This window comes from Loxodonta africana, chromosome 1 (genome assembly GCF_030014295.1).
Source record: "Loxodonta africana isolate mLoxAfr1 chromosome 1, mLoxAfr1.hap2, whole genome shotgun sequence".
Lineage (NCBI taxonomy): Eukaryota > Metazoa > Chordata > Mammalia > Proboscidea > Elephantidae > Loxodonta > Loxodonta africana.
Window position 1 is genome coordinate 218,737,712 of NC_087342.1, and position 25,406 is coordinate 218,763,117.

At 37.9% G+C, this 25,406-nt stretch overlaps 1 protein-coding gene across 7 annotated transcripts in view; it reads left to right on the forward strand.

Annotated features, from left to right (window-relative positions):
* The window catches only part of TAB2 (TGF-beta activated kinase 1 (MAP3K7) binding protein 2), an 85,966-nt gene extending 62,654 nt beyond the window's left edge, over positions 1-23,312 (forward strand). For 6 of the 7 annotated variants that reach the window (XM_064291955.1, XM_064291946.1, XM_064291942.1 and 3 more), the window contains 5 exons: positions 17,198-17,358; positions 17,871-17,964; positions 19,274-19,354; positions 21,370-21,489; positions 22,263-23,312. In XM_064291955.1, coding sequence (XP_064148025.1) covers positions 17,198-17,358; positions 17,871-17,964; positions 19,274-19,354; positions 21,370-21,489; positions 22,263-22,324 — 518 coding nt within the window. In that variant the 3' untranslated portion in view covers positions 22,325-23,312. Of the gene's footprint in view, positions 1-17,197; positions 17,359-17,870; positions 17,965-19,273; positions 19,355-21,369 lie in introns of all 7 variants that reach the window. The other variant, XM_064291961.1, reaches the window with a different exon arrangement.
* The last annotated feature ends 2,094 nt before the right edge of the window (positions 23,313-25,406 follow it).

Consider the following 25,406-nt stretch of genomic DNA (forward strand, 5'->3'; position numbering starts at 1 on the left):
GCACCAGAAAATACTTTTCTCATTCACAATATTTTGAGACCTTCTGTGTTCCTCCCCCTTTATAAAGGTATGCTTTTAATAACACAACTTTTATAGGTATGGAAAACAGAATGCTTCACTCATTCAAACCAGTTTTCATGGTGAGGGAAAAAAAGACCTGCTTTCCATATTTTGTTACAGTAGCCAGGGAATCTTACTAAACCAACAGTGCTATATGTTTTAAAAGCTTATTGGTATTGTAGCATGTATCACAACTTTATTTTCTATGGCTGAATAATATTCCATTGTTTGGTTATGCCACATTTTATTCATCAGTTGGAGGACCTTCAGGTTGTTCCTATCTTTTGGCTGTTAAAGTGGTTGCACCATTTTAAAAACCAGTTTATGAGGTTTCCTATTTCTCCACATCCTTGCTGACATTTGCTGTTAATCTGACTTTTTTCTAGCCATTCTAGTGGACGTAAAGTGATATCTCATTGTGATTTTGATTGACATTTCCCTGATGGCATCTTTTCATGTACTTGTCATTTGTATATTTTCTTGGGAGAAATACCTATTCATACCCCTTGCCCATTTTTTAGTTGGATTATTTGTCTTTTTATTATTGTTGTATTAGTTCTTTGTGTATTGTAGATATGAGTCTCTGATCAAATGTGTCATTTATAACCGTTTTCTCCCATTCTGTAGGTTGTCTTCACTTTCTTGATGGTGTCTTTCGAAGCACACAAGCTTTTAGTTTCAGTGAAATCCAATTTATCTGTTTTTTCTTTTGCTGTTCATGCTCTTTGTGTCCATATCTAAGAATCCACTGCCAAATCCAGGATCATCAAGATTTACTCCTATGTTTTCTTCTAAGAGTTTTACAGTTTTAACCCTTACATTTAGATCTTTATCCCATTTTTTAGTTAATTTTTTATGTGGTGTGAGGGTGGGGGTCTAATTTCATTCTTTTGCATGTGGCTGTCCAGCTGTCCCAGCGTCATTTGTTGAAAAGACTGTTCATTCCTCCGTTGTATGGTCTTGACACACTTGTAGAAAATCAGTTGACCGTAGACACACGGGTTATTTCTGGACCCTCGATTCTCTCCACTGATCTTTATGTCTGTCCTTAGGCCAGTTCCTCCATGTCTTGATTACTGTTGCTCTGTAGTAAGTTTTGAAATCAGGAAGTGTGAGTCCTCCTACTTTGTTCTTTCTTAAAATTGTCTTGGCTGTTCAGGGTCTTTTGAAATTCCATATAAATTTTAGGATCATCTTGTCAATTTCTACAAAGAAGTCAGCTGTCATTCTGATAGGGGGATTGCGTTAGAATATTATTTTTATGCATGTACTTGATTTTTTTTAAACTGCAACCAGAATAAGATGTATAATGAAAAATTTCTCTCACCAGAGATAACTGGTAAATATTCACAAACACTTCATTTTTTATTCTTTTAGAAATTGAAATTATATATCAAGCATATGGGAAACCCTGGTGGCATACTGGTTGGCAGTCCAAATCCACCAGGCACTCCTTGGAAGCTCTGTGGGGCAGTTCTCTGATCTATAGGGTCGCTATGAGTTGGAATGGACTTGACAGCAATGGGTTTGGTTTTTATTAAGCATCATATATATTTAAACTTACATTTATACCAGTGAAACATACTGTTTTGCTTTTTTTCTTTATCATAGTACACTTTTGAGATTATTCTATCAGTAAGTGTAGATGTACTACTTTAAAAACAGGCTATATAATCAGTCTTTTCTTGATGGGCCTTAACAAGGTAGTTACTAATCTTGCTTTTACAAACAGCGCTGCAGTAAAAATCCTTTGGTATACACATTTGTGCTCATGTCTGTATGTTGGCAGAAGAGATTATTAGAATTGCTGTGTCAAAGGATATGTATATTTTTAATTTTGATAGATGTATTATTTAGGCTTGGTTATGCCGCAGTAACAGACTGTGACTTAAAACAACAAAGGTTTATTTCTAGCTCAGACTCCTTGTCTGTCATATTACAGATCAGCTGCTGGGCTCTGCTCTGTATCATCTCACTCAGAGACCCAGGACAAGGAAAGCTCCCCATCTCCATGCTTCCATGATGTTCAGGCAGCACACAGGAAATATGGCAAATCAGTATTGGCACCTGAAGCTGCTACCCAGGCACATGTTCTTCTTTAGCCAAAGAAAGTCACATGGACACATCTGACTTCAGAGGCAATAGGGAAGTGCATTCTACCACATACCTGGAAGGCAGAGAGTCAGAAGTGTTTGGTGAACAACACTAATGACCACTACAGTAGATGTGGCAAGTACCGGTTTATGCGCCCACATTTATAAATGGGGAATCATTTTCAGCCACATTTATAAGAATATCCTCTTACCCCATCCATCACTGTTGTAGGTGAAATAATACATCTTTGTCTGGTAGGTAAAAATGTATTCTTTTTTTTTTTTTTTTTTTCCGAAATGAGTATATTCATTTTGAAGCCATTTGTTTTTGTTTCTTTTAATGAACTTGCCTGTTTCTGTAGGCTGCCTAGTATGGTTTTTCTAGTTTATTACAGGCCGTCCCAGATTATGGACAAGTTCTGTTCCTAAGTCTTTAAGTCAAATTTGTATGTTAAGTCAGAAGAGTTAGGTACGGTTCATATCTAACGCAGGTCAGTCAAATGTTTGTCTTAGCATATTATGTATAGGGTAGCTTTCTATGCATGAATAACATTAGGGAAACACTTCCATCTTTAACATAATGATAGAGTAATAATAATGTTTTGTTATGCATTGCAGATTAGCACCTGTTATTATGAACCATTGTATGTACCTCAAATTTTTAATATAATCAGCTTTACAGGGTTTGGTTCAATACTGTGGGTTGTATGTTAAGTCGGATATTCACAACCTGGGGACTGTCTGTACTTTTAATTTGGTCAATAAAATTTTTTTGTTTTATAAATTTTTTACTTTAATATATTCACATTTATCTTTTTTATGTATAATTTCTCGGTTTTGTTTGTCTCATTTAGAAGGCTTGTCCTTTTTAAAATAGAAATCTTGTGCTGTGTGGCACTCCTTGAGACCATACTGAACTGGTTTCATTTCTCTTGCTTATGGCAACCCTTTATAAACTTGAAAATAGCTACCACATCTCCTTTTAAAGTCTAAACATTTCTAAGCTATAAACACCCCCAGTTCCTCTGTGGTTCATGCAGTTGTATTTCTTGGAGACTTTTTGGGGGTTCTACATTTCAGTTTTCTTTATCTCTAAAACAAAAGTTTTCGACATCATCACCTACCCTTAATGCTATATAATTTTATGTATAATCTTAATTATGCCCATAAGTGCCAACAAATTATTATCCACCACAGATCAGTTGTGCCTGAATGACCTAACACACCCATTGTTCATATTAACATATAAATCTAAATTTCTTCAAAATAATTACAGAGGGGAAGCATCATTCATCATAGTTTATTTATGTCTTTTGCCCAAGTTATGGGCAAAATATGATTTTAAACTTTAAATAACAAAATAGAGAGTATTGCCATCTTTGGATCTTTTGTGAGTCAGTCACCAAATAAGTTAGTGCAGTTATCGATGGTTCCAGCCATCAGTAAAGTTAGTCAAGAAAAACCTTGCTTTATTAGAATCTCACATTGTACCTTCTAAAAGACTTAAAGAAAAACCAAATCCCTTGCCTTTGAGTCGATTCTGACTCACGCGACCCCATGAGCTTCAGCGTAGAGCTGCGCTCCCTAGGGTTTTCAGTGGCCGTGATCTCGTGGAAGTAGGTCACCAGGCCTTTCTCCTGTAGCGCCACGGCGTGGATTCAGACCACCAGCCTTTCAAGTCAGTAGTCAGGCACAAACTGTTTGCATCACCCAGGGACCGCTCTAAAAGTCTTAGGCATGTAAAATCATTATAACAAGATAAAAATTGAAAACGCACTGTAAATAAATATTATTGAAATAAATATTACGTTCCCAATGGCAAACTTTTTCCTTTTTTTAAATAAGATCTTTGTACCCACAAATATCTGCTACCATTTTCCAGTGGGAAAAGTATCTCTTTAAATACATTCATTCCATTCCCTGTCCTTTTATTTATTTTAACTTTTTGGAAAAATTAGATGTTATTTACACTACTGTTAGTTGCCATGGAGTCCAATTTGGCTCCGACTCCCGGTGACTTTATATGTATAAGAGAACAAAAGGTTGCCTGGTGCTGTGCCATCTTCATGATTATTGCTATGTTTAAGTCCGTTGCTGCGGCTGTTGCGTCAATCCATCTCATTGAGGATTTCCCTCATTTTCACTGACCTTCTACCGAGGACGATGTCATTTTCTAGCAATTGGTGTTTCCTGATAATGTGTCCAAAGTAAATGAGCCAAAGTCTCACCATCTTCTAAGGAGCATTGTGGTTGTATTTCTTTTAAGATTGATTTGTTCGTTATTCTGGCAGTCCACAATATATTCAATATTCTTCGCCAACGCCACAATTCCAGTACGTCAATTCCGCTATCCTCCTTTTTTATTGTCCAGCTAAGGAATGCGTAAAATTAGTAAAGTTAACACCATCTGGAACTTCAGATATATTTTTCTAATTACAAATAAAGTCGAGCAACTAAAAAATTAAGGAGCCCTGGTAGTGCAGTGGAAACCCTGGTGGTGTAGTGGTTAAGTGCTATGGCTGCTAACAAAAAGGTCAGCAGTTCAGATCCACCAGGCACTCCTTGGAAACTCTATAGGGGCAGTTCTACTCTGTCCTGTAAGGTGGCTATGAGTCGGAATCTACTTGATGGCAGGTGGTGCAGTGGTTAAGTGCTTGGCTGCTGATCGAAAGGTTGGTGGTTTGAACCCACCCAGCAACTCCGCAGGAGTAAAGACCTCACTATCTGCTCCCGTGAAGATTACAGCCTAAAAAACCCCATGGAGCAGTTCTCCTCTGTCATATGGGGTCGCTATGAGTCAAAATCGACTTGATGACACCTAACAACAGCAGCTAAGAAATTATCTTCATTGTTCCTGGGAAGTGACAAAAGTTGTAGGAAGACTGAGCTTTCTGAGATTGCTGTATAAAACATCTAGAAGGCCAGTACGAGTGGTTTCAGAGCTCTGGTCTTTAAATTTACTAATATTCAGTTATTTTAACAGCCACAAGAGGGAGTTGCACGCTTAAATTACCTTTATCCCATTAATATTTAATTTTGTCTGAAAGACGATTTAAAAGGGACTGAAATTTTTTCCTCTACCTTTAATTCCTTCTTTTTCATCTGTTTAGGAGGGTAAGGTAGACAGGTAGATTTAGAAAACTTTATAAAGAAATCAGTATATAATTGAGATGTGTATACCACCATCTGCAATGTCAGCAATCTTGAAATCTTGCCATATTTCATAATGTAATAAATCTTGCTAAGTGATAGTGAAAAATGTTAAAAGTAAGCTTTCAAGGAAACTTTGAAGTTTTTGGTTTATCAGTATTTCTATTTCTTGGACTTAAAGTAGAATTTTACTCTACTTTTTACCCATTAAAAGGAAACCCTGGTGGCGTAGTGGTTAAGAGCTATGGCTGCTAACCAAAAGGTCAGGCAGTTCGAATCCACCAGGCATTCCCTGGAAACTCTATGGAGCAGTTCTACTCTGACCTCTAGGGTCGCTATGAGTTGGAATTGACGGGACTGCAGCGGGTTTTGTTTTTTCTGTTTGTTTTGTTTTCCTTTTTGGTTTAGTTTCTCTATTGTCTATTTCTGGAGCTTTTCTTGTTCAAATATGTAACGTCCTGGACTTTCTGTTGATTTTTCATTGACTTTCATAAACTTCCTCAATGTATTTCACATCCTTATCTTTCTATTCTCCTACATGTTAGGAGATTTCCTTAATTTTCGTTCCAACTCATGTATGGAGCTTTCATTTCAGCAGCAATGCTTTTAATTTCTAAGAGGTAGCTCTTCTCTGATTCCTTTTTCATAGCAAATTGTTGTTTTATGGGTGCCAAAAAAAATTTGGGTTTTTTTATATGTTATTTCAAGTCTCTTAATGATACTAATTAGAACCAAAGTTAACATCTCTCTCCTGAGTTTTCTTCACTTATTCTGGGTTTAGTTGTTATCTTCATCTAGTTTATGTGCCAGGTGTTCCTCAAATATATGGTGATCCTTGACTGTTAGTTCATGATAACAGTGAAGTGCTATGAAGGCTGACTGAAAGCCCTGTGTATGTAAGCGAGGCTTGCCACTTGGCAAACTTTGCTTTATGACGAATGGGTGAGGAGCCAGCTATTACAAGAGAACTCTCCACCGTTACCACCCAGCGTGGGGAGAGGGGCAGGAAGATGTGTGTTTTGGGGACCTTAAGAATAAACCCATGGCAGGGGAGAAGTTGACTGTTTCATATACAGATGTCTAGTTAAGCCTCCTGTTTTCTGGCCCATTTCTCACTCTGTCTCCTATTACCACCTGAAGTTTCCAAATGTCTGGAGCCTTTTTAGGTTTCTGCAGGGCAAGTTAGCTGTCTTTGCAGTGGCCTTATCTATGGGACTGCCGCTTTCTCCACTCTTCCTTTGTTACTCTGTGACATTTCATCTGCTTTCAGTCTTCTAGAAACCTCTTGAAATCCCTTGTCCATTAATTGCCTCTTTCTTATTCTTTATTGCGTTGAATTGTGCCAGTTTTATTCCAGTCATTTTCATGGGGTTTCAGAAGGGAGAAAACCAAAAAAAACAAACCTGTTGCTGTCGAGTCGATTCCAACTCACAGCAACCCTAAAGGACAGAGTAGAACTGCCCCATAGGGTTTCCAAGGAGTGCCTGGGAGATTCAAACTGCCAGACTTCTGGTTAGTAGCCATAGCTCTTAACCCCTATGCCACCAGGGTTTCCTCAGGAGGGAGAAGATGATATAAATGGAATGCTCAGTCAGCCATTTTTAAAAGTCCTAGCTAATTAAATTTTTATAGCTTGGCTTTTAAGTCAGTGTTAGTCAAGATATAGATACATGGTGAGAACTTTCTCTTCTGCTTATCCACTCAAGTCTGTGTAACAAATGACCCCTCCTCCTTTGTAAGTACTCGCTACTGGGTTGATTGCACAGGAGCCCAGTCTGTCTTTGTGTGTGGTTGGCAGTTGGATTTCTTTTATCCAGATAGTAACTTATAATGTACTTCATTGATTGTGTTTACAGCAGTTTCTTCACAAGCCAAACAAACAAGTAAAAAACCAGTATAAGGGATTTTCTCAAATCCGTTCGGTTATTTTCCATAACAGAGGTGAAAATAAATTTCTAGCTCACCCAGCAACGCAGCCCACATTCTGTAACTCTTCCTCCTTTTTCCAAACTCTTTTTCTTTTGGACCCTGGAAATGAAAAAAGTTTAGCCTTAGGCGGATTTTCATAATGATTTTTAGAAAGTCATTTTGACTCCCCTTTTTTCTCTTTAATTTATCTTTCTGAGATTTCTATCTAAAAATCCCAAACCACAGAGAAAAAATGAACTGGGCACATAAATATCCAGAAGCTTAGGAGAAAGAATTATAAGAAGTAGAGACGAGATCTCTTTCCTACTGTATTCAGAGCATTTTAGCTTGTTTATAGTCAGACATACTTAAGAGATGCTGAGTAGTCTACAAACTGGCTCAGTCATTTCTGTAATACAGTCATTATAACTCTGCTCTAACATTTTGTTTTTACTGGAAAGAAGTATCTGTTGAATAAGCTGTATTACAATGGACTTGCAATATTTTGCTTCAGAGCTTCAGTCTAAGCAGAGGTGATCTTGCCTGTACTCCCAAAGACAAGCCGCATCTTCAGCCATTGCAAATACTGCTTGTTTTGTGAAAGGATGTAATATTTTATCTATTCCAGAAGCATTCTGAAGAATTTCTTCATTAACTTTAAAAACATTCCAACAATAATACCTCCAGTAACCATGGCTCCTTCATTTCTCCTAAATCATCTTTGCATCAGATTTCTGCCTGATGCTAAAGGCTATATTAGCCTTGTATGTAAGTCTTAAGGAGCCCTGGTGGTGCAGTGGTTAAGAGCTCAGCTGCTAACCAAAAGGTCAGTGATGCAAACCTAACCAGCCACTGTGCAGGAGAAAGATGTGGCAGTCTGCTTCCATAAAGATTTACAGGTTTACAATTCTACCATACCCTTCAGGGTCACTGTGAGCCGGAATTGACTTGATGGTGACGGGTGGTGGTGGTGATGTAGCTCTCGATTCTATGGTTTACTTTCCTGTTTTGAAAGAACCGCCAAGACGTATCTGATTGGGGATGACTAATGGGGCTGTTGGTGACTGGGAGAATGTTCAACCCCTGTTCCAGAATGTATGTTCTGAGATGCATTAGTTGGAAAATAAACTAGAATACTCTGATTTCCCGTTCAGAATAAGAGTTGTATAATAGCACTTTTTTTCCTTTTGTCACTAAGAATGTCTTTTTCATAACATGTTTTGCCTTAAAATCAAATTTTTCTGAAATCACTATTACTATACCAGCTTTATTTTAGTCATATATTTGCCTAGCATATCAGTTTCATTTCTCTACCTGCCTTCAAGATTTTCTCTTGATCTTTGGATTTCAGCCATTTGATTATGATGTGTCTGTTTTTGTTGTTGTTGCTAGGTGCTGTCCAGTCAGTTTTCAACTCACAGGGACTCCCTGTACCAGAGTAAAACTGTCCCTTAGAGTTTTCTTCACAGAAGCAGCTTGCCGGGTCTTTCTCCCACAGAGCCTCTGAGTGGGTTCAAACCACCAGCCTTTTGGTTAGCAGCCGATTGCTTAACCACTGCACCACTAGGGCTCCTTATGATATGTCTAGGTGTCGGTTTTTGGCTTTTTAAATACTAATTGGAGATCTCTGGACTTCTTGAATATGTGATTTGTTATCTTTTTGGAAACATTTTGGCTATTGTTTCTTATTCTGCTTTGTTTTTCCCTCCTCCTCCTACTTCGTCAATTACACGTGGATTAGACTGTGTCGGGTGTGCTGATGAGCCCACCTAAAAAATTCTTTTTGTCTGATACTGGATTATTTCTAGAATTTGATTCTTTTTTATAATTTCTGTCTTCTCAAATTCTCCATCTTTTCCTGCATGTTGTCCACCTTTTTTACTAGATCTGTTACATAATAATCACTATTTTACATCCCCTTATGATGGTTCAGTTTATCTCTTGATGATGGGTTGGGTTTTTCTCTTATTTTCCTGTGTGTTTTTAATTTTTTTATTGAGTGCCAAATGTTGTTTGTAGAAGAGACAGGCAGATGGCACACCTCTCTGTCTGTCAGGTCGTCAGTGTGGGGGGCTGAGTCATTTTAGTCAGGAGTGGAGCTGATTTGCATTTTGTTGTTGCTTTCAGCGCACCCCAGGCTGCTGTTGCTTCCTGCTTTCTAGAGTGGTGCCTGAAGTGCAGGACGCCTCTTTTACTTAGTCCTTTTACTTTGAGCCTCTCTGTGTTTTGATGGGTCTCTGTTTTACTCAGAGACCTTACTATAATCAACAAGGCTATACATGATCTGGTGAAATAGTAAACCTTTTAGGGTTTTGCAGTCCACATGATGTCTGTCAGCAGCTATTTGATTGTGCTGTTGTAGCACAATAAATAGTGGAGTACAGCCATAGACAATAAATAAATGAGCATGGCTGTACTCCACTAAAACTTTATTTACAAAACAGGCAACGGGCCAGATTTGAATCACAGCTTTGGCCATAGTTTGTGCACCCCTTGTTTACAGCCTTATTTTCCACCTTTTCCCCTTTCCCCATTCCCTGTTACTACTGATGTGTAAGCTCATAAGGGCAGGGATTTTTGCCTGTTTTGTTCATTGATTTCCTAAATGTCTAGAGCAGCACCTGACAACTTAGTAGTCCCTCAGTTTATTAAATGAATAGATGAGTGAATTATGTTTTAAGTGTGTTTCTTATGAAGAGTATATAAACGGATTTTTTAAGCCCAGTAAGATGATCTCTTATATCTCAACAGATAAGTTTAATTAGACTGTGTTGATTATGATTACTGATACGGTTGGAATTATTTCTGTCTTTTTTGTTCTCTATTTCCTTACTTTTTACCTTCCTTTCCTGCCCTCTTGATTTAATCAGATTTTATTTCTCCTTTTGTTCTATCTTTTAATTTTGAAATTGCACATCCTGTTTAACGTCTTCTGTAATGATCCCAAAATATTTAACATGCATATTTGGCTTAGCAATATTTGAAGCTAATCTTCCTAAGCAATTTCAGGACCTTAGAATGACTCACTGCTGATCTTCACACTTTTGTGTTGTTGTTCCAATTCATAGCAACCCTGTATACAACAGAACGAAACACTGCCTGGTCTTGTGCCATTCTCAAAATCTTTGTCATGCTTGAGCCCATTGTTGGAGCCACTGTGTCAGTCCATCTCGCTGAGGGTCTTCCTGTTTTTCACTGACCATTTACTTTACCACCCAGCATGATATCCTTCCCCAGGGACTGGTCGCTCCTGATAACATGTCCAAAGTATGTGAGATGAAGCCTCGCCATCCTTGCTTGTAATGAGCATTCAGACTGTACTTCTTCCCAGACACATTTGTTCGTTCTTCTGGCAGCCCATGGTATATTCAGTATTCTTCCCCAACCCCGTAATTCAAAGCTATCAATTCTTTTTCGGTCTTATTCATCATCCAGCTTTGACATACGTATGAGGCGATTGAAAACACCATAGCCTGGATCAGACACACTTTAGTCCTCAAAGTGACATCTTTACTTTTGAACACTTTAAAGAGGTCTTTTGCAGTAGATTTGCCCAATGCAATGCGTCATTTGATTTTTTGACTGCTGTTTCCATGGGCGTTGATTATGGATCTAAGTAAAACAAAATCTTTTACAGCTTCAATATTTTCTGTTTATCATGATGTTGCTTATTGGTCCAGTTGTGAGGATTTTTGTTTTCTTTATGTTGAGGTGTAATCCGTACTGAAGGCTGTAGTCTTTGATCTTTATCACTAAGTGCTTCCAGCCCTCTTCTTCACTTCTAGCAAGTAAGGTTGTGTCATCTACATATCACAGGTTGTTAATTTCTTGTTATTCTTTTCTGATATTTTAATTTTGCTTTGCTTTAAACAGTCCCCACTCCCTGCCAAGGTCTCTTTTATAGCTAGAGGTTTTTCCTGGATTTACTCACTAATCACCTTCCTTTTATATTTGATTTCCTTCTTATCAAAAAGAACTTAGTTTTCTTAATAGACAATAGATAAGTGGTAACTTCGGTGAAGGGTAAGACAGTACACAGCACTGGGGAAGCCAGCACAGCCTGTACAAAGCAAGGCCATGGTAGCTCCATAGATACATCTAAACTCCCTGAGGGACCAAATTGCTGGCCTGAGGGCTGTGGGGACCATGGTCTCAGAGAAATCTAGCTCAGTTGGCATTAACAGTTTATAAAGAAAATGTTCTACATTCTACTTTGGTGAGTAGTGGCTGGGGTCTTAAAAGCTGTGAGCAGCCATCTAGGATACCCCACAGGCCTCACCCTGTCAGGAGCAAGGAAGAATGAGGAAAACTAAAGACACAAGGGAAAGATTAGTCCAAAGGACTAATGGACCACGTCTAACACTGCCTCCACCAGACTGAGTCCAGTACTACTAGAAGGTGCCTGGCTACCAGCACTGACTGCTCTGACAGGGATCACAACGGAGGGTCCCTGACAGAGACTGGAGAAACCCTGAGAGTATGGAGCCCGGACACCCTTTCAGCACAGTAATGCAGTCACTCCTGAGATTCACCCTTCAGCCAAAGATTGAACAGGCCCGTGGAACAAAACAAGACTAAAGGGGCACGCCAGCCTTGGGGCAGGGACTGGAAGGTAGGAGTGAACAGAAAAGCTGGTAATAGGGAACTAAGGGTTGAGAAGGGAGGGTGTTGACATGTCGTGGGGTTGTTAACCAGTGTGATACAACGTGTGTACTGTTTGATGAGAAACTAGTTTGTTCTGTAAACCTTCATCTAAAGTTCAATTAAAAAATTTTTAAAAACTTGTTTTTTCAGCAGCTGCCTGTGTTTGGTAAACTCCCCCAAACCTTGTCTGAAAATATCTTTATCCACTCGTGTTGTTGTTGTTAGTTGCCGTCGAGTTGGTTCTGACTCGTAGCAACCCTGTGTACTACAGAATGAAATATTGCCCAGTCCCGCGCCATCCTCACAGTCATTGCTATGTTTGAGCCCATTTTTACAGCCACTGTTGAGGAAGGTCTTTCTCTTTTTCACTGACCCTCTACCTTACCAAGCATGATGTCTTCTTCAGAAACCCTGGTGGCATGGTGGTTAAGAACTGCGGCTGCTAACCAAGAGGTTTGCAGTTCACATCCACCAGGCGCTCCTTGGAAACCCTATGGGGCAGTTCTCCTCTGATCTGTAGCATTGCTATGAGTCGGAATCGACTTGATGGCACTGGGTTTCGTTTTGTTTGATGTCCTTCTCCTTCATGATAACATGCCCAAAGTATGTGAGATGAAGTCTCACCATCCTTGCTTCTAGGGAGCATTCTGGCTATACTTCTTCCAAGACAAATTTGTTCTTTCTTCTGGCAGTCCATGATATATTTAATATTCTTCACAAATACCATAATTTGAAGGCGTCAGTTCTTCTTCTGTCTTCCATATTCAGCATCCAGCTTTCACATGCCCTCACGGTGACATCTTTGCTTTTTAATACTTCAAAGAGGTCTTTTGCAGTAGATTTGCCCAATGCAAAATGCATCATTTGACTTCTTGACTGCTGCTTTCATGGGCGTTGAATATAAAATGAAATCCCCTGACAACTTCAGTCATTTTTCCATTTATCATGATGTTGCTTATTGGGCCAGTTGTGAGGATTTTTGTTTTATGTTGAGGTGTAATGCATACTGAAGGCTGTAGTCCTTGCTCTTCATCAGTAAGTGCTTCAAGTCCTTTTCACTTTCAGCAGTCAAGGTCATGCCATCTGCATATCACAGGTTGTTAATGAGTTTTCCCCAAATCCTGATGCCCCATTCTTCATACAGTCCAGCTTCTTAGATTATTTACTCAGCCCACAGGTTGAATAAGTATGGTGAAAGGATACAACCTTGATGCACATCTTTCCTGATTTTAAACCACACAGTATCCCCTTGTTCTGTTCAGACGACTGCCTCTTGTTCTGTGTACAGGTTCCTCATGAGCATAATTAAGTGTTTTGGAATTGCCATTCTTCACAATGTTATCCATAATTTGTTATGATCCAAACATTCTAATGCCTTTGTGTAGTCAATAAAACAGAGTTAAACATCTTCCTGATATTCTCTGCTTTCAGCCAAGATGTCCATCTGACATCAGCAGTGATATTCCTCATTCCACATCCTCTTTGAATCCAGTTTGAATTCTGGCAGTTGCCTGCCAATGTACCACTGCAATCACTTTTGAATTATCTTCAGCAAAATTTTACTGGTGTTGTGATATTGTTCAATTATTTTTGCATTCTGTTGGATTGCCTCTCTGGAATGGGCACAGATATGGATCTCTTCCAGTCGGTTCACCAGGTACCTGTCTTCCAAACTTTTTGGCGTAGACAAGCAGGCACTTCCAGCGTTGCATCCGTTTATTGAAACGTCTTGTTTGATATTCTGTCAATTCCTGGAGCCTTGTTTTTCGCCAGTGCCTTCAGTGGAGCTTGGACTTCTTCCTTTATCACCAAGAATTCTTGATGATACGCTAACCTCCTGAAATGGTTGAACATCGACCAATTCTTTTTAGTACAGTGACTCTGTGTATTCCTTCCATCTTCTTTTAATGCTTCCTGCCTCGGTCGATATTTTGCCTGTAGAATCCCCCAATATTGCAACTCAAGGCTTGGTTTTTTCTTTATTTCTTTTCAGTTTGAGAAATCCTGAGCATATTCTTCTCTTTGGTTTTCTAACTCCAGGTCTTTGAACGTTTCATTATAATACTTCGTCTTCTCAAGCCACTCTTTGAAATCTTCCGTTCAACTCTTTTACTTAATTTTAGCTACTCTGTTCAAGAACAAGTTTCAGAATCTCTTCTAACACCCATTTTGGTCTTTTCGTTCTTTCCTGTCTTTTAGTGGCCTTTTGCTTTCTTCATGTTTGATGTCCTTGATGTTATCCCACAATTCCTCTAGTCTTCAGTCACTACTGTTCAGTGCATCGAATCTATTGAGATGGTCTCTAAATTCAGGTGGAATGTACTTTGGCTCTTGTAGATCAAAAGAGTATTCATCCATACTCTGATAATTTAATTATTTTCACTTAACACTTTGAACAAATCATTCCATTTTTTCCTGGAATCTGCTGTTTCTTATCTTTCTTCAATTTTGGGAAATTCTCAGCCAGTATGTCTTTGAATTTTACTTCTCCTCCATTCTCTTTGTCATCTCCTTCTGGATATGTATGTTTTAGATATGTATGAGATCTCTCAACCCCTCCTTCCTGTTTTTTCTCACTTATCTCTGTGTTCTTAAATCTGCCTTCCAGGTTGCCAAGAGTGTCTGACTATAATACACTATTTATTTGACTTTTTAATTTCACTATTTTTTATTTCTAGAGGTTGCCTATGGTACTTTTTCAAATCTGTCCTTTTATTGGTACAGTCTTTTGTTATGGTTTTGTTCCTTCTGTTACCACTGTAATCATTTTAAACTTTCATGTTCTCTTTCAGACTATTTTATAATCTTTACTTTTAGGGAGCTTCTCTTCCTGGAGGGTTTTTTCTCTATGGATCCCATGCTTAACATGAACATAAACCATCACTGAGTCAGTAGAACAGCTAAAAAAAAGTGTTTAATTTTTTTCTGAACACATTTAAAAGAAAAAACCTAGAGCATTAATTTTTTAATTTTATTGTGCTTTAAGTGAAAGTTTACAAATCAAGTCAGTCTCTCATACAAAAATTTATACACACCTTGCTATACACTCCTGATTGCTCTCCCTCTAATGAGACAGCACCCTCCTTCCCTCTGCTCTCTCTCCTCGTGTCCATTTAGGCAGCTTCTGACTCCCTCTGCCCTCTCATCTCCCCTCCAGACAGCAGAACCCAACACAGTCTCATGTGTCTTCTTGTCCACGAAGCCCATTCTTCACCAGTAACATTTTCCATCCCATATTCCAGTCCAATCCCTGTCTGAAGAGTTGGCCTCGGGAATGGTTCCTGTCTTAGGCCAACAGAAGGTCTGGGGGCCATGACCTCCAGGGTCCTTCTAGTCCCAGCCTGACCATTAAGTCTGGTCTTTTTACAAGAGTTTGGAGTCTGCATCCCACTGCTCTCCTGCTGCCTCAGGGCTTCTCTGTTGTGTTGCCTGTGAGGACAGTCATCAGTTCTGGCCGGGCACCATCTAGTTCTTCTGGTTTCAGGCTGACGTAGTCTCTGGTTTATGTGGTCCTTTCTGTCTCTTAGGCTCATAGTTACCTTGTGTCTTTGGTGTTCTTCATTCTTCCTTGCACTGCATTAAATTTTTTTTTAATGCTGCTTTAAAATAAAATAATAGTTCATTTAAACAAATTTGAAATGAATGCCATTTGAGACATACTGGTAGATGGCTGGAATTTAGAAATGAAGGAAATTATATTCCTCCTCTGATTTTCCTTTGCCTTGCTCTTTATTCCCTCTTTCTACCTCCATCTTCTCTTCTTGTTTCACTCAAAAAATAACAGCCCACATCCTCACACTTCTTTTAGGAGAATAAATGACTCTTAATGCAGAACCTCATATTTTAGAATAAAACTCTGCAGTTCAAATAAAATAAGCCATATTAATAAAAGCCTGACAAAACAATCTTGGTTAGGTGGGGTTGTGCAGAGACACAGTGGGTTTTGAACCAGGTCTACGTGTACCTCCCTAAAATACCTCCCTGCATTCACAGAAAATGTGTTAAAATGGAAGAAATGATTGCAGGATTTTAATATTTATTAGAATAGGCCATGGTTTTTAAAATTTGAGGAATAATGCCCTAGTATTTTTTTCTTTGAATGAATAAAAAAGGAAAATAACAGAGGGATTCATCTGTGAATTACATTAGCATCAGATATTTATTGAGAAAGATTATCTACTTTTTGAAGTTAATTTTGAAGTGCTTGAGCCTAATAACATCCCCACTCCAGGCAGTGATTCTGGTTCCTAAAATACACTGCTGGACCAGATGACCTGTGGTGCCTTTGCACATCATAGCCTTTTCCTTACTTTTTAGTATGTGTGCTGCTGAAGCAAGCACTTTTGTTTTATATTTTTGATTCGTAGAAATTTGAATGTAATTGAAGATGACTGTTCAGTATTAATGGAATCTGTCTAATCTATTTTACTTTTTCATTTTAATGACTTTTTCGTTTCTACAGGTTACATACCGTACTTTTCCAAATCTGCTTGTTTTCTCATGGTAGATCATCTCAAACTGTCTTTTTTATAGAAGTAGGCTGAGATTTCCTTATGTCCAGTCCACTATCCTAACATGAGACTTGCCTTGTCCAGGGATGGATCACAAAAGCGCAGGACCGGTTTTTATGGTTTAGTAAGGTTTCTTCCCAAGTAGCTCGTCGTTCATGCTGCGAGATGGATTGCTTCTTTTGTTTCTTTAAAAGTCTTGGGGAAATATTTTCACAAGATGTGATCTGAGTATAAGAAAATATGAGTATTTGATTTATCTGAATAGCGTCGTTATTTTTACTTTGCAGTTTGCACCATTTAACATTAACATTTGTATGGGTTGAATTAGGCTACCTGTTTTATTTATTGCATACACCAAAATAGATTTGATCCGTTCCACATTCCCTTCTAAAGTATCTATAAAATTAAAGAGTGTTCATATTAGAATTACCTCATGCCTAGACCAAACATCTCAGACTCTTTGGAGTAGAAGGATTTGTCCTTTGGGAAGTTCAGATTTGAATTGAGTGAATCAGTTGACCTGACTACAGCCGTTAGAAAAGTAATGGGCTAAATAAAGATGCTGTCTTCAGCCATAAAAAGTGGGTTTATCCAAACCCTAAAAGTGAGTGACACTTGTCTGTTTCAATAATTGAAACAATTTTCAAGTTAAATTTTTTGAAATTTTGAATGCTCAAACTCACAGTATTCTGTTTTAATGTGGCTTTGGGATTCTTGGAAAACACTTGTTTATCACAAAACTATTCATTCATTTTATTTTGCCAATACTGCTTTTAAAAGGTTGACTGCCTAAAATGGGTGGTTACTCATGTTTATTAATGTGTATTGTAGCTTTATTGGTACACCAGAAGGCCAGGATGGAACGACTTCAAAGAGAGCTGGAGATTCAAAAGAAAAAGCTGGATAAACTAAAATCTGAGGTCAATGAAATGGAAAATAATCTAACTCGGAGGCGCCTGAAAAGATCGAATTCCATATCCCAGATACCTTCAGTAAGTCTTTCTCTAACTGTGGATGTCCTGTGTGCTTGAGCAGGAAAGAGGCGGGCGGCAAAAGTAGAAAGGCTTGATCTAGTTGTCTTTTTTTTAAGATGAAGAGCAGTTTTATTAACAAATTACAGGTATATAATTCATTAACCTTTGTAGCTCATATTATTTGCTACAACTTGCTTAGTCTTCTCAGTCTTAAAAATAATTTTTTCTACCACGTAAAATCTAGCCTTTCCTTAGACTTTTGAAAAATATTTTTTATCCCCAAGAGTTATAAAGGGAGCTGGACTTCAGTGACATCATTTGCCTGATAGCTGGGTCTTAATCTACCTCTGTTCACAAACACTGGTCCACGGCCACCTCCAGGTCTTTCCTGTACAGCTTTTACATTGATCTGGTTTTCTGGAAATGCTCTGAAGTCACACTTTTCTGTCCGTCCCTTCTGCCAAACATCACTCTTAACTAATGACATGAGAATTAAATGCAGACCTTTCTTACGAGGAATTATTTTTCAGCTTGAAGAAATGCAGCAGTTGAGAAGCTGTAATAGACAACTGCAAATTGACATTGACTGCCTGACCAAAGAAATTGATCTTTTTCAAGCCCGAGGTAAAGTAGTCCAGTGCAGACTCACCTGAAATTCATTGTATTAATTTTCCAGTTCTTTTCCTGTGGCTGAAAATAAACTTGTCAGTCATAATCTTATTGTCTCAGAATTCTTGACTTTGGAGCCAGATCGTGCTAAAGAACTCCTGAGTTTTTATTTTCTCTTTCCCAAAAAAATACAGTTATGTATTTGGTTAAATAGTAACTTGATAAATTTTGTATCATTCAAACCTACTTCAGTTATGTATTAAGGCAGTGATTAGTGTGTCTGATTGTTATCGTCAAAAGTATTGCTTTTATGTATTAGTAGAATCTGTTAAGATAATACTTAATGTTAAAATATAAAATTTACTCATATACCTTTTATCTCTTTCCCTTTTTTTCTTTTGCCTTTCAAGAATCATGCTTTTAAGAACATAATTAAAAAGGCACCTCCACCTCAATGGCACTATCTTATGTGATAAAATAGAGAAGAAAATAAATACTAGTATGGTTTATGCATTTCTAGGAGAAGGGTAATTTTTTTATACTTGAGGTATTAGTAACAAGCCATAATTACCTAAGTGTCGTAAAAAATGGTTACAATTTAATTCAGTTCTATAGACTACTAAAAGGGATTTTAATAATAGAAACATAATTCTAACCTTGGGAAGGTAACAGAAGTACATAAAATGGAGAAGGCAAGAAAGAGGAGCAAGCCAACAAAATACAAGTCCTTGGTCACACTCGAGTATATTCCAGAATCCACTAAACTGAAAGATGATTAGTTTTGTTTTATTTCATTTAAAATGTTGGTAATCTCTCTGTCTTGAAACGTTCATAGAAAAATGCCATAATTTAACTTTGGAGAGAAAAGACAGAGTGCTGGTCTAGAAACTATGTGTAATCCTTGAACTTACTCCTTTTGTTTTAAAATCTGAACCATTACATTACATTAGTGTGAGGTTTTTCTACTTAGCTGGGGCCAGACTATTCAGTTGCTTAAGTATATGTTTGATAATGTAAAAATATTTTTTAAATTATTAAATTTTAAGTTATTTTGACACATAGAACAGCACTCTAGTTCCAGTAATGTCTTAACACATTAATTTGACTTCTCTCCCGATTTACCACTTGCCTCTGCATATTAGTAGTGTAACAGCCTCAACCATTTGGGAAGTCTTACATGTAATTTTGAGATTAAAAGGGCTAAATAAGAGTGACTTAATTCATGTTGTGATTTTTTTAGAAAGAAATTACTTGCTTTTTAAAAAATAAAATTAAATATTTTTGAGCTATAAACATTGATATATTTACTTTTTATATATTTCAGGACCACATTTTAATCCCAGCGCCATTCATAACTTTTATGACAATATTGGATTTGTAGGTCCTGTGCCACCAAAACCCAAAGGTAGTGTATCCATTAAATGTGAAAACTTACATTTTGAAAAATGAGATTTTAGAAAATTTTTATTTTTAGCCACCTTCTACTGTAGAAGTACTTCAGGCTTTGACTTTTCTTGGATGGGTTCATAATATGCATCCCTCAGGAGCCATTATATACTCCCCAAAGCAGCGAATCTTGGTGAAAAAAATTATCAAGTGCAAAAATTTGTATTCTTTAAAGTTTTAAATGATGAGGAAGATGCCTATGGGGAGATTTATTTTTTCATAATTTTCCATAGTAAAAAGAAAAAAGAAATCCATTACTTAAAAGCTTTTTCACAAAAGATAGAAGCCTGTATGCTGTCTGTTTTTTGGGAAATAAGGAATCAGTCATGTTTCACCTTCAGGCTAAGATAAGGAGACATTACTTTCATTTACAGAGATTGTTAGTTCTTGAAATTAGTTCTGCCTCGTGTACTGTTTTTTAACACCTAAAATGAAATGTAGAAATCACATGTTATCCTCTCAACCTGCCTTTCCCTTTTCCTCAATTCTGGTTGGCATTTAGTTTCCAGATACCTCTAATAAAAATATTTCAAGTCTAAGTATCAAATGAGATTGTGCAGATGTAAGAAACCCATTTCATTAAAAAAAAAATTTAGGCACCCTATTGATTGCCTTGTCCCTGGTTAATGCTCAGCCTGCTAACCAAAAAGTTGGAGGTCCAAGTCTACCTGGAGGTGCATTGGAAGAAAGGCCTGGCAATCTACTTCCAAAAATTAGCCATTGAAAACCCTATGGGGTACATTTCTACTCTGCCACACATGGGGTCTTCATGAGTCAGGATCAACTCAGCAGCAACAACAACAGTTCGCAGTTTGCAAATTAAGTAGCAAATACCACTCAATTTTAAATTTGGTATAAAAATTGACTTCCTATTTTGCATCTACTAAGTGCAATAGTTACTCTTTTAAAATAGCAGAAAAGATATTATTAGCAAACCAGTAGATTATTTGGAATTTGCAAATACGCATTGCTTCAAGTTATAAACCTTGACAGGAAGAATTCAATAATGCATGCTCCTTTCACCTTAAACCTCTCAAAAAGTAATTTATAGGAACGCTATTCTAAATGTATAGTGGAACCCAAATAAGAAAGTCGTGTAAGTGTAATTTCATCTTAGAAACAACCTTTGAGGAGCATCATTATTTCATATACATATGACACCTCCATCCATTCAAGCACTCTAGAACACTGGCCTCGTAGAGCTGTGGTCACCTTGCAGGTTTAGGACAGGCTATTCAACGTAAAAGCAAAAAAGATGAGACCTAGAGGATATGTGCTTTATGTGATTTACCTAAGATGCACAGAATACATTGAGTTTGTAACAGCCTCATGACTATTACATCTCTTCTCATGACTGTCCATCTAGTATTCTTCCTCTTACGCCATACTTAATAGGGTAAGAAATAAAGTAAGGTGGAATTTTTACACGAACTTACTTCTCCAGGGTCTCTTGTTGATACATAATTGAGACTTTAGGAATTACTTCTTCTTTATATTTTGTGTTGCCCAAAGCTTACACTTTGAGCGAAGAGAGAACATTTAACAGAAACCACTGTTCCTGGTTGAAAACAGAAATGCAGACCCTATTTCAGTGGAAAACGAAGCTCGAACTTGAATGAGCCTTAAATACACTGTTGGCATTTTCACAGTGTTCGGTGACATTATGTGAAGCTTTGATGTTATTTGCATATGAAATTGATTTCCTTTTCCCCTGCTATCAATTGGAGAAAAGGACGCTCTTTTCCCTTTTAAGAAGATATTGAGGTGATTATATCCCAGAGGAAAAGTACCAGCTTGATAGAGGTTGATGATGGTGAAGCATGTGTCAGTTTAAACTAGATGCTTCCTTGGTTACGAAGCTGCCTCATGCCATTTGGTACAGATAGTGTTTAAAGTTACGAGTACTTTTTCAGACTTGGTGATTTTGACTTCTGAAGTAAATTTTTTTTTTTTTTTTTTTTTTGCTTACTTTAGATCCACGGTCCACCATCAAAACACCAAAGAATCAAGACACAGAAGATGACGAGGGAGCGCAGTGGAATTGCACTGCCTGTACCTTTTTGAACCATCCAGCCTTAATCCGTTGTGAACAGTGTGAGATGCCAAGGCATTTCTGAGCCAAAAGGCCCTATACCTTTTCTAAATCCACATCTAAGGTTCAAGAATCTAGTCCGTCAGCGGGGAAAAAGTTTCACTGCTACATAGGGTTTTGTCAAATTGAAGGTGTGACAAGATGGTGTTGTGCTAAGGTTAAATGTCAGCCCACAGAGCTAATAATACCTCAGTAGAATGTCACAGGCAGTGAAATCCACCACATGAAAGGTCATCTGCTGAAAGACTTGGTTGCCCACTGCCTGACCGTGGACAGTGTTACCAGTATCCCATCATGGATAACTCTCAGTATATTAATGCTTGGGTGTTCCCAGTGCCTCTTCCCCCTCATGTCACTACTGAATTTTGACAGGAGGAAGGAATAGAATGATGGCTTTCTTTCTTTTTAAAGCTTTTGGTGAAACACTACATACGTGAGGAAAAGGAACAAGGTTTAACTGTTAAAACTGTTTGCTGCCACATAGTGCCAACGGATAGGGGAAGGACTTCACACATCTGTGGTACTCTTGGCCTTGTCTTTGTCTTCCCTGAAAACGTCTTCACTTTGTGAAGCCAGCGTCTAAGGTCTAAAGATGAAAAACAGAGCAGCACGCATTGTCTGTACAAACGCCCAGTGAAACACCCCAGAGCCGCCTTACTGTACAGATCTCTCGAGTCTGCTTTAAGTGATTTCTTTGCTCCTTTATTATTTTCTTATATTTCTATATGTATAGTGTAATAGTCTTTTGTTAACTAATTTTCTTTTTTCCTTTTAGTGATTAAGCACGATCATGTCCCTTTTTACGCCTTACCTGAGAGAAGCAATGCCTTAAAATAAAAAAAGCATTAATGAAATGAAACTATGCACAAAACCCCTTTCCTCTTCTTCTTGTGTACCGGCCCTCACACGAGCCAGGGTTCTGTGAAGACATGCAGATGCTGCACAGTGGATCGCAGAAAGTAGTAAAGAATCGTGCCTCTAGGTCACACTCACACCGACTTCAATGGTGGCTGACACAATACAGTGCTTTGTCTTCCGCAGGGAAGCTTAAAACAGAACATATGTTTAACCCACGGACAGAGCAGCAAGGCGGAGCTGGCTTCATCTGCCTGGTGTCCTGCAGAACTTTCACAAGAGATGACGATTGGGGAAGTACAGTTTCCAAACCAGCCACAGCAGCAGTCCCCACAGCCCTTCTTATGGAGAGTTTAAATGCTTTACTGTTCTGACAGTCGGCTTCTAAACCTGACTTGGTGGCAGTATCATATGTATTTATAAAACAAGGCTAGCCATATTTAGGACAACTGAAGAAGAGCTGGAAAAGAGAAAAACAAGCAAACTTGAACACTGAAGCAACCTCAAGCATCTCTGTATTTTGATGATATATTTTTATAAGGAAAATAAATATTCAGAGGATCAGGAATGTATATAACAAAATGAAATCAAAAAGAAGTAACAGTATGCATTTAATAAAAGACAGAATTATGAAATTATATCAGTGCTTAGAAATGGGGCTAAGGGAAGTGCTGAAGTGTAAACTGTCACCCACTGTACATGTTTGCAAGTGGATGCTTTTAAATAAACAGGATTATTACAGGGGAGGTAGATGAATGCCGAAGCCTTGACTTCCAGGCTTTGCACTTCTGTATATGGAGAGAAATACGACAATCCTAGTTCATTAGACAATAGACCCAAAGCCCTTGCATTTGATGCATTTTGTTTTAAACATAGGCCTTGTTTTTCAGCTTCATCTGCAGTTCTATGTGAAGATTGATAAATCAGTTTTTACTTGTTTTATTAATAAAACGTAATTTGGATATCTTGAGTTGATGGTTTTGTGATTTTAGCTGGGTAAACTATCTTTGTAACAGATAAGTTATTTATAAAAATTAAAAAACTTATATTCTAATTTGCATTTTGTGACTTGTTTTTAAAGTTTGTGGGGCAGGAGATGATGTGCACCCACCCCAGCAGAACATTCCATGGTTTGCTGAAATCAGAAAAATGCACTCTCAGTGGGTTTCTCATGACCAGTTACATCCTGGCATTCGACTGCACTTCTTGGTTGGTTGGTTTTTTTTTTTTTCTCAGTTTCCCCAGGCTGCTTTTTAACTGACAGAAGAAAGAACCACGTTTCAGCTGAGCCAGGAGAATGGATGTTGTTTTTGTTTTCATGGTTCGTTACAGCAGTTCCATTGCTGCTTGGATTTAAAAAGTGCCACCCGTTGCAGAAAACAAGTGTGATTTCTCGAACCGTTTAGCCGGAGGAGCTATTCAGTTAATTTTCGTTCTGTCCCATAATGTGCAGGTGATGAGGATGGTGGTGTTTCCTTACAGAGAACTTCTGTATTCAGACTTTGCAGAAATTCATGACTCATTGTTCTTCTGAGCCTGAGAAAAGCAAGGCCGCATTTCCTCATCTCTTTATAGAGAAAGCTCTTCCTTGACTCTTCTTTTTAGATTTTTAGTGAGAAGGAAATACTCTTTGTCAAGGAATATGAGACCTGCACGTGTTGGTGGCCTAGAGATCACCTCCAGGAATTATGGCACAAAAGATGGAGTCCACACGTCTGAGAACCCCAGACGGAAGGGTGGACTCATGTTTCTCGTTACTGACCATTCTCAGGCACTCACGGTCCCTGTATTTAAAAAAGAGAGAGAGGGGATTGACAGGTCATGTGAACTGGACTTGTCAGGAAAACTTAACAAAATGTCAGCTGCTGTCATAACTAGTACATTATACAAAGATGTTGTATTGCATGTTGCATTGCAATTTTTATGAGAATACTTTTAGAATTTACATTTTTAAATGAATCTGAATCTATAGTCTAACATTAATTACCTTTAAAGCTGAGAATTGAAATTGTGCAGAAAATTATATCCACAGATAGTCCGGAACTGTATTAGCTATTAGCTTTAAATTTATATTTTAATCACAGCACTTACAAGTAGCAAAATTAACTGATATTTCATCAGTTTCCTCTATCTCAAATCTAGTGTCACCAAAGACCATTCCAGGTTTAATATCTGCACATTAGATATTAGCATAGTTCCTCATATAAAATATTTGTTTTTCCATGGCAAGTGAAATATTTTTGGCTCCAATTTTTAGAAGCTACAGTTATATCCATTTAATTTGAAATGGCTCAGGGCTACATTTTAATTTTTATTGCTTGCATCTGAAAATAGAAAACTGAGAGAGAAGTCCTTTTCTAAAGAAAACTCAATTTTTGTAGTTTTATGTTTATTAGGTTTTTACCCCTTCAGTAGGTAGTAGTCTGATTTTTTTATGGAATTGTAATCGTGTAAAAATGGTTCATTATGCATTGTCTTCGCAACTATGAATTTCTTCCTTATAGGTTAGCATGCAAAAATGGAATCTCCATGTTACATTAAAATAATCAATTGACTTATCTAGTCATTTAGAGAAGTCGTAAAAAGCAGTTGCACTTTTTACCACTGTTATTTTTTAGAAATATACTCATATACGTACAGCATTTAACGCCAAGGGCATCTTGGTCTCCAGATAGACCACTCAACTCTTAAAGAGTAAGGAAAGCTGGGACCCAGTTCAAGAATCTCCACAGATAAATCTGTAACCCTGGGATAGTCCCATGCCTTTTTCGTAGCTTTTATTCCCCTGCCTTGTTGAATGAAGGTAATTAATGTTCAGCCAACCTCACAGAGATGTGAGGATTAATGTGAAACGATCTGAGCCAGCCCCTTCTGTCGCTCGGAGCTGTCGTACCCCAAAACAGCATCAGGTTTTTGCAAGAATGGGTTTTGGGGCATTTTTCTTAACAGTGTTAATAACAGGTAAGTTTGTTATTTCTCTGGATTGGTCTAGGGACATCTCCATGGATCCGAATTCGATGCTTCAGTCACTGAGTTTGAATTGTTTCCCCTTTTAATGTCAAGA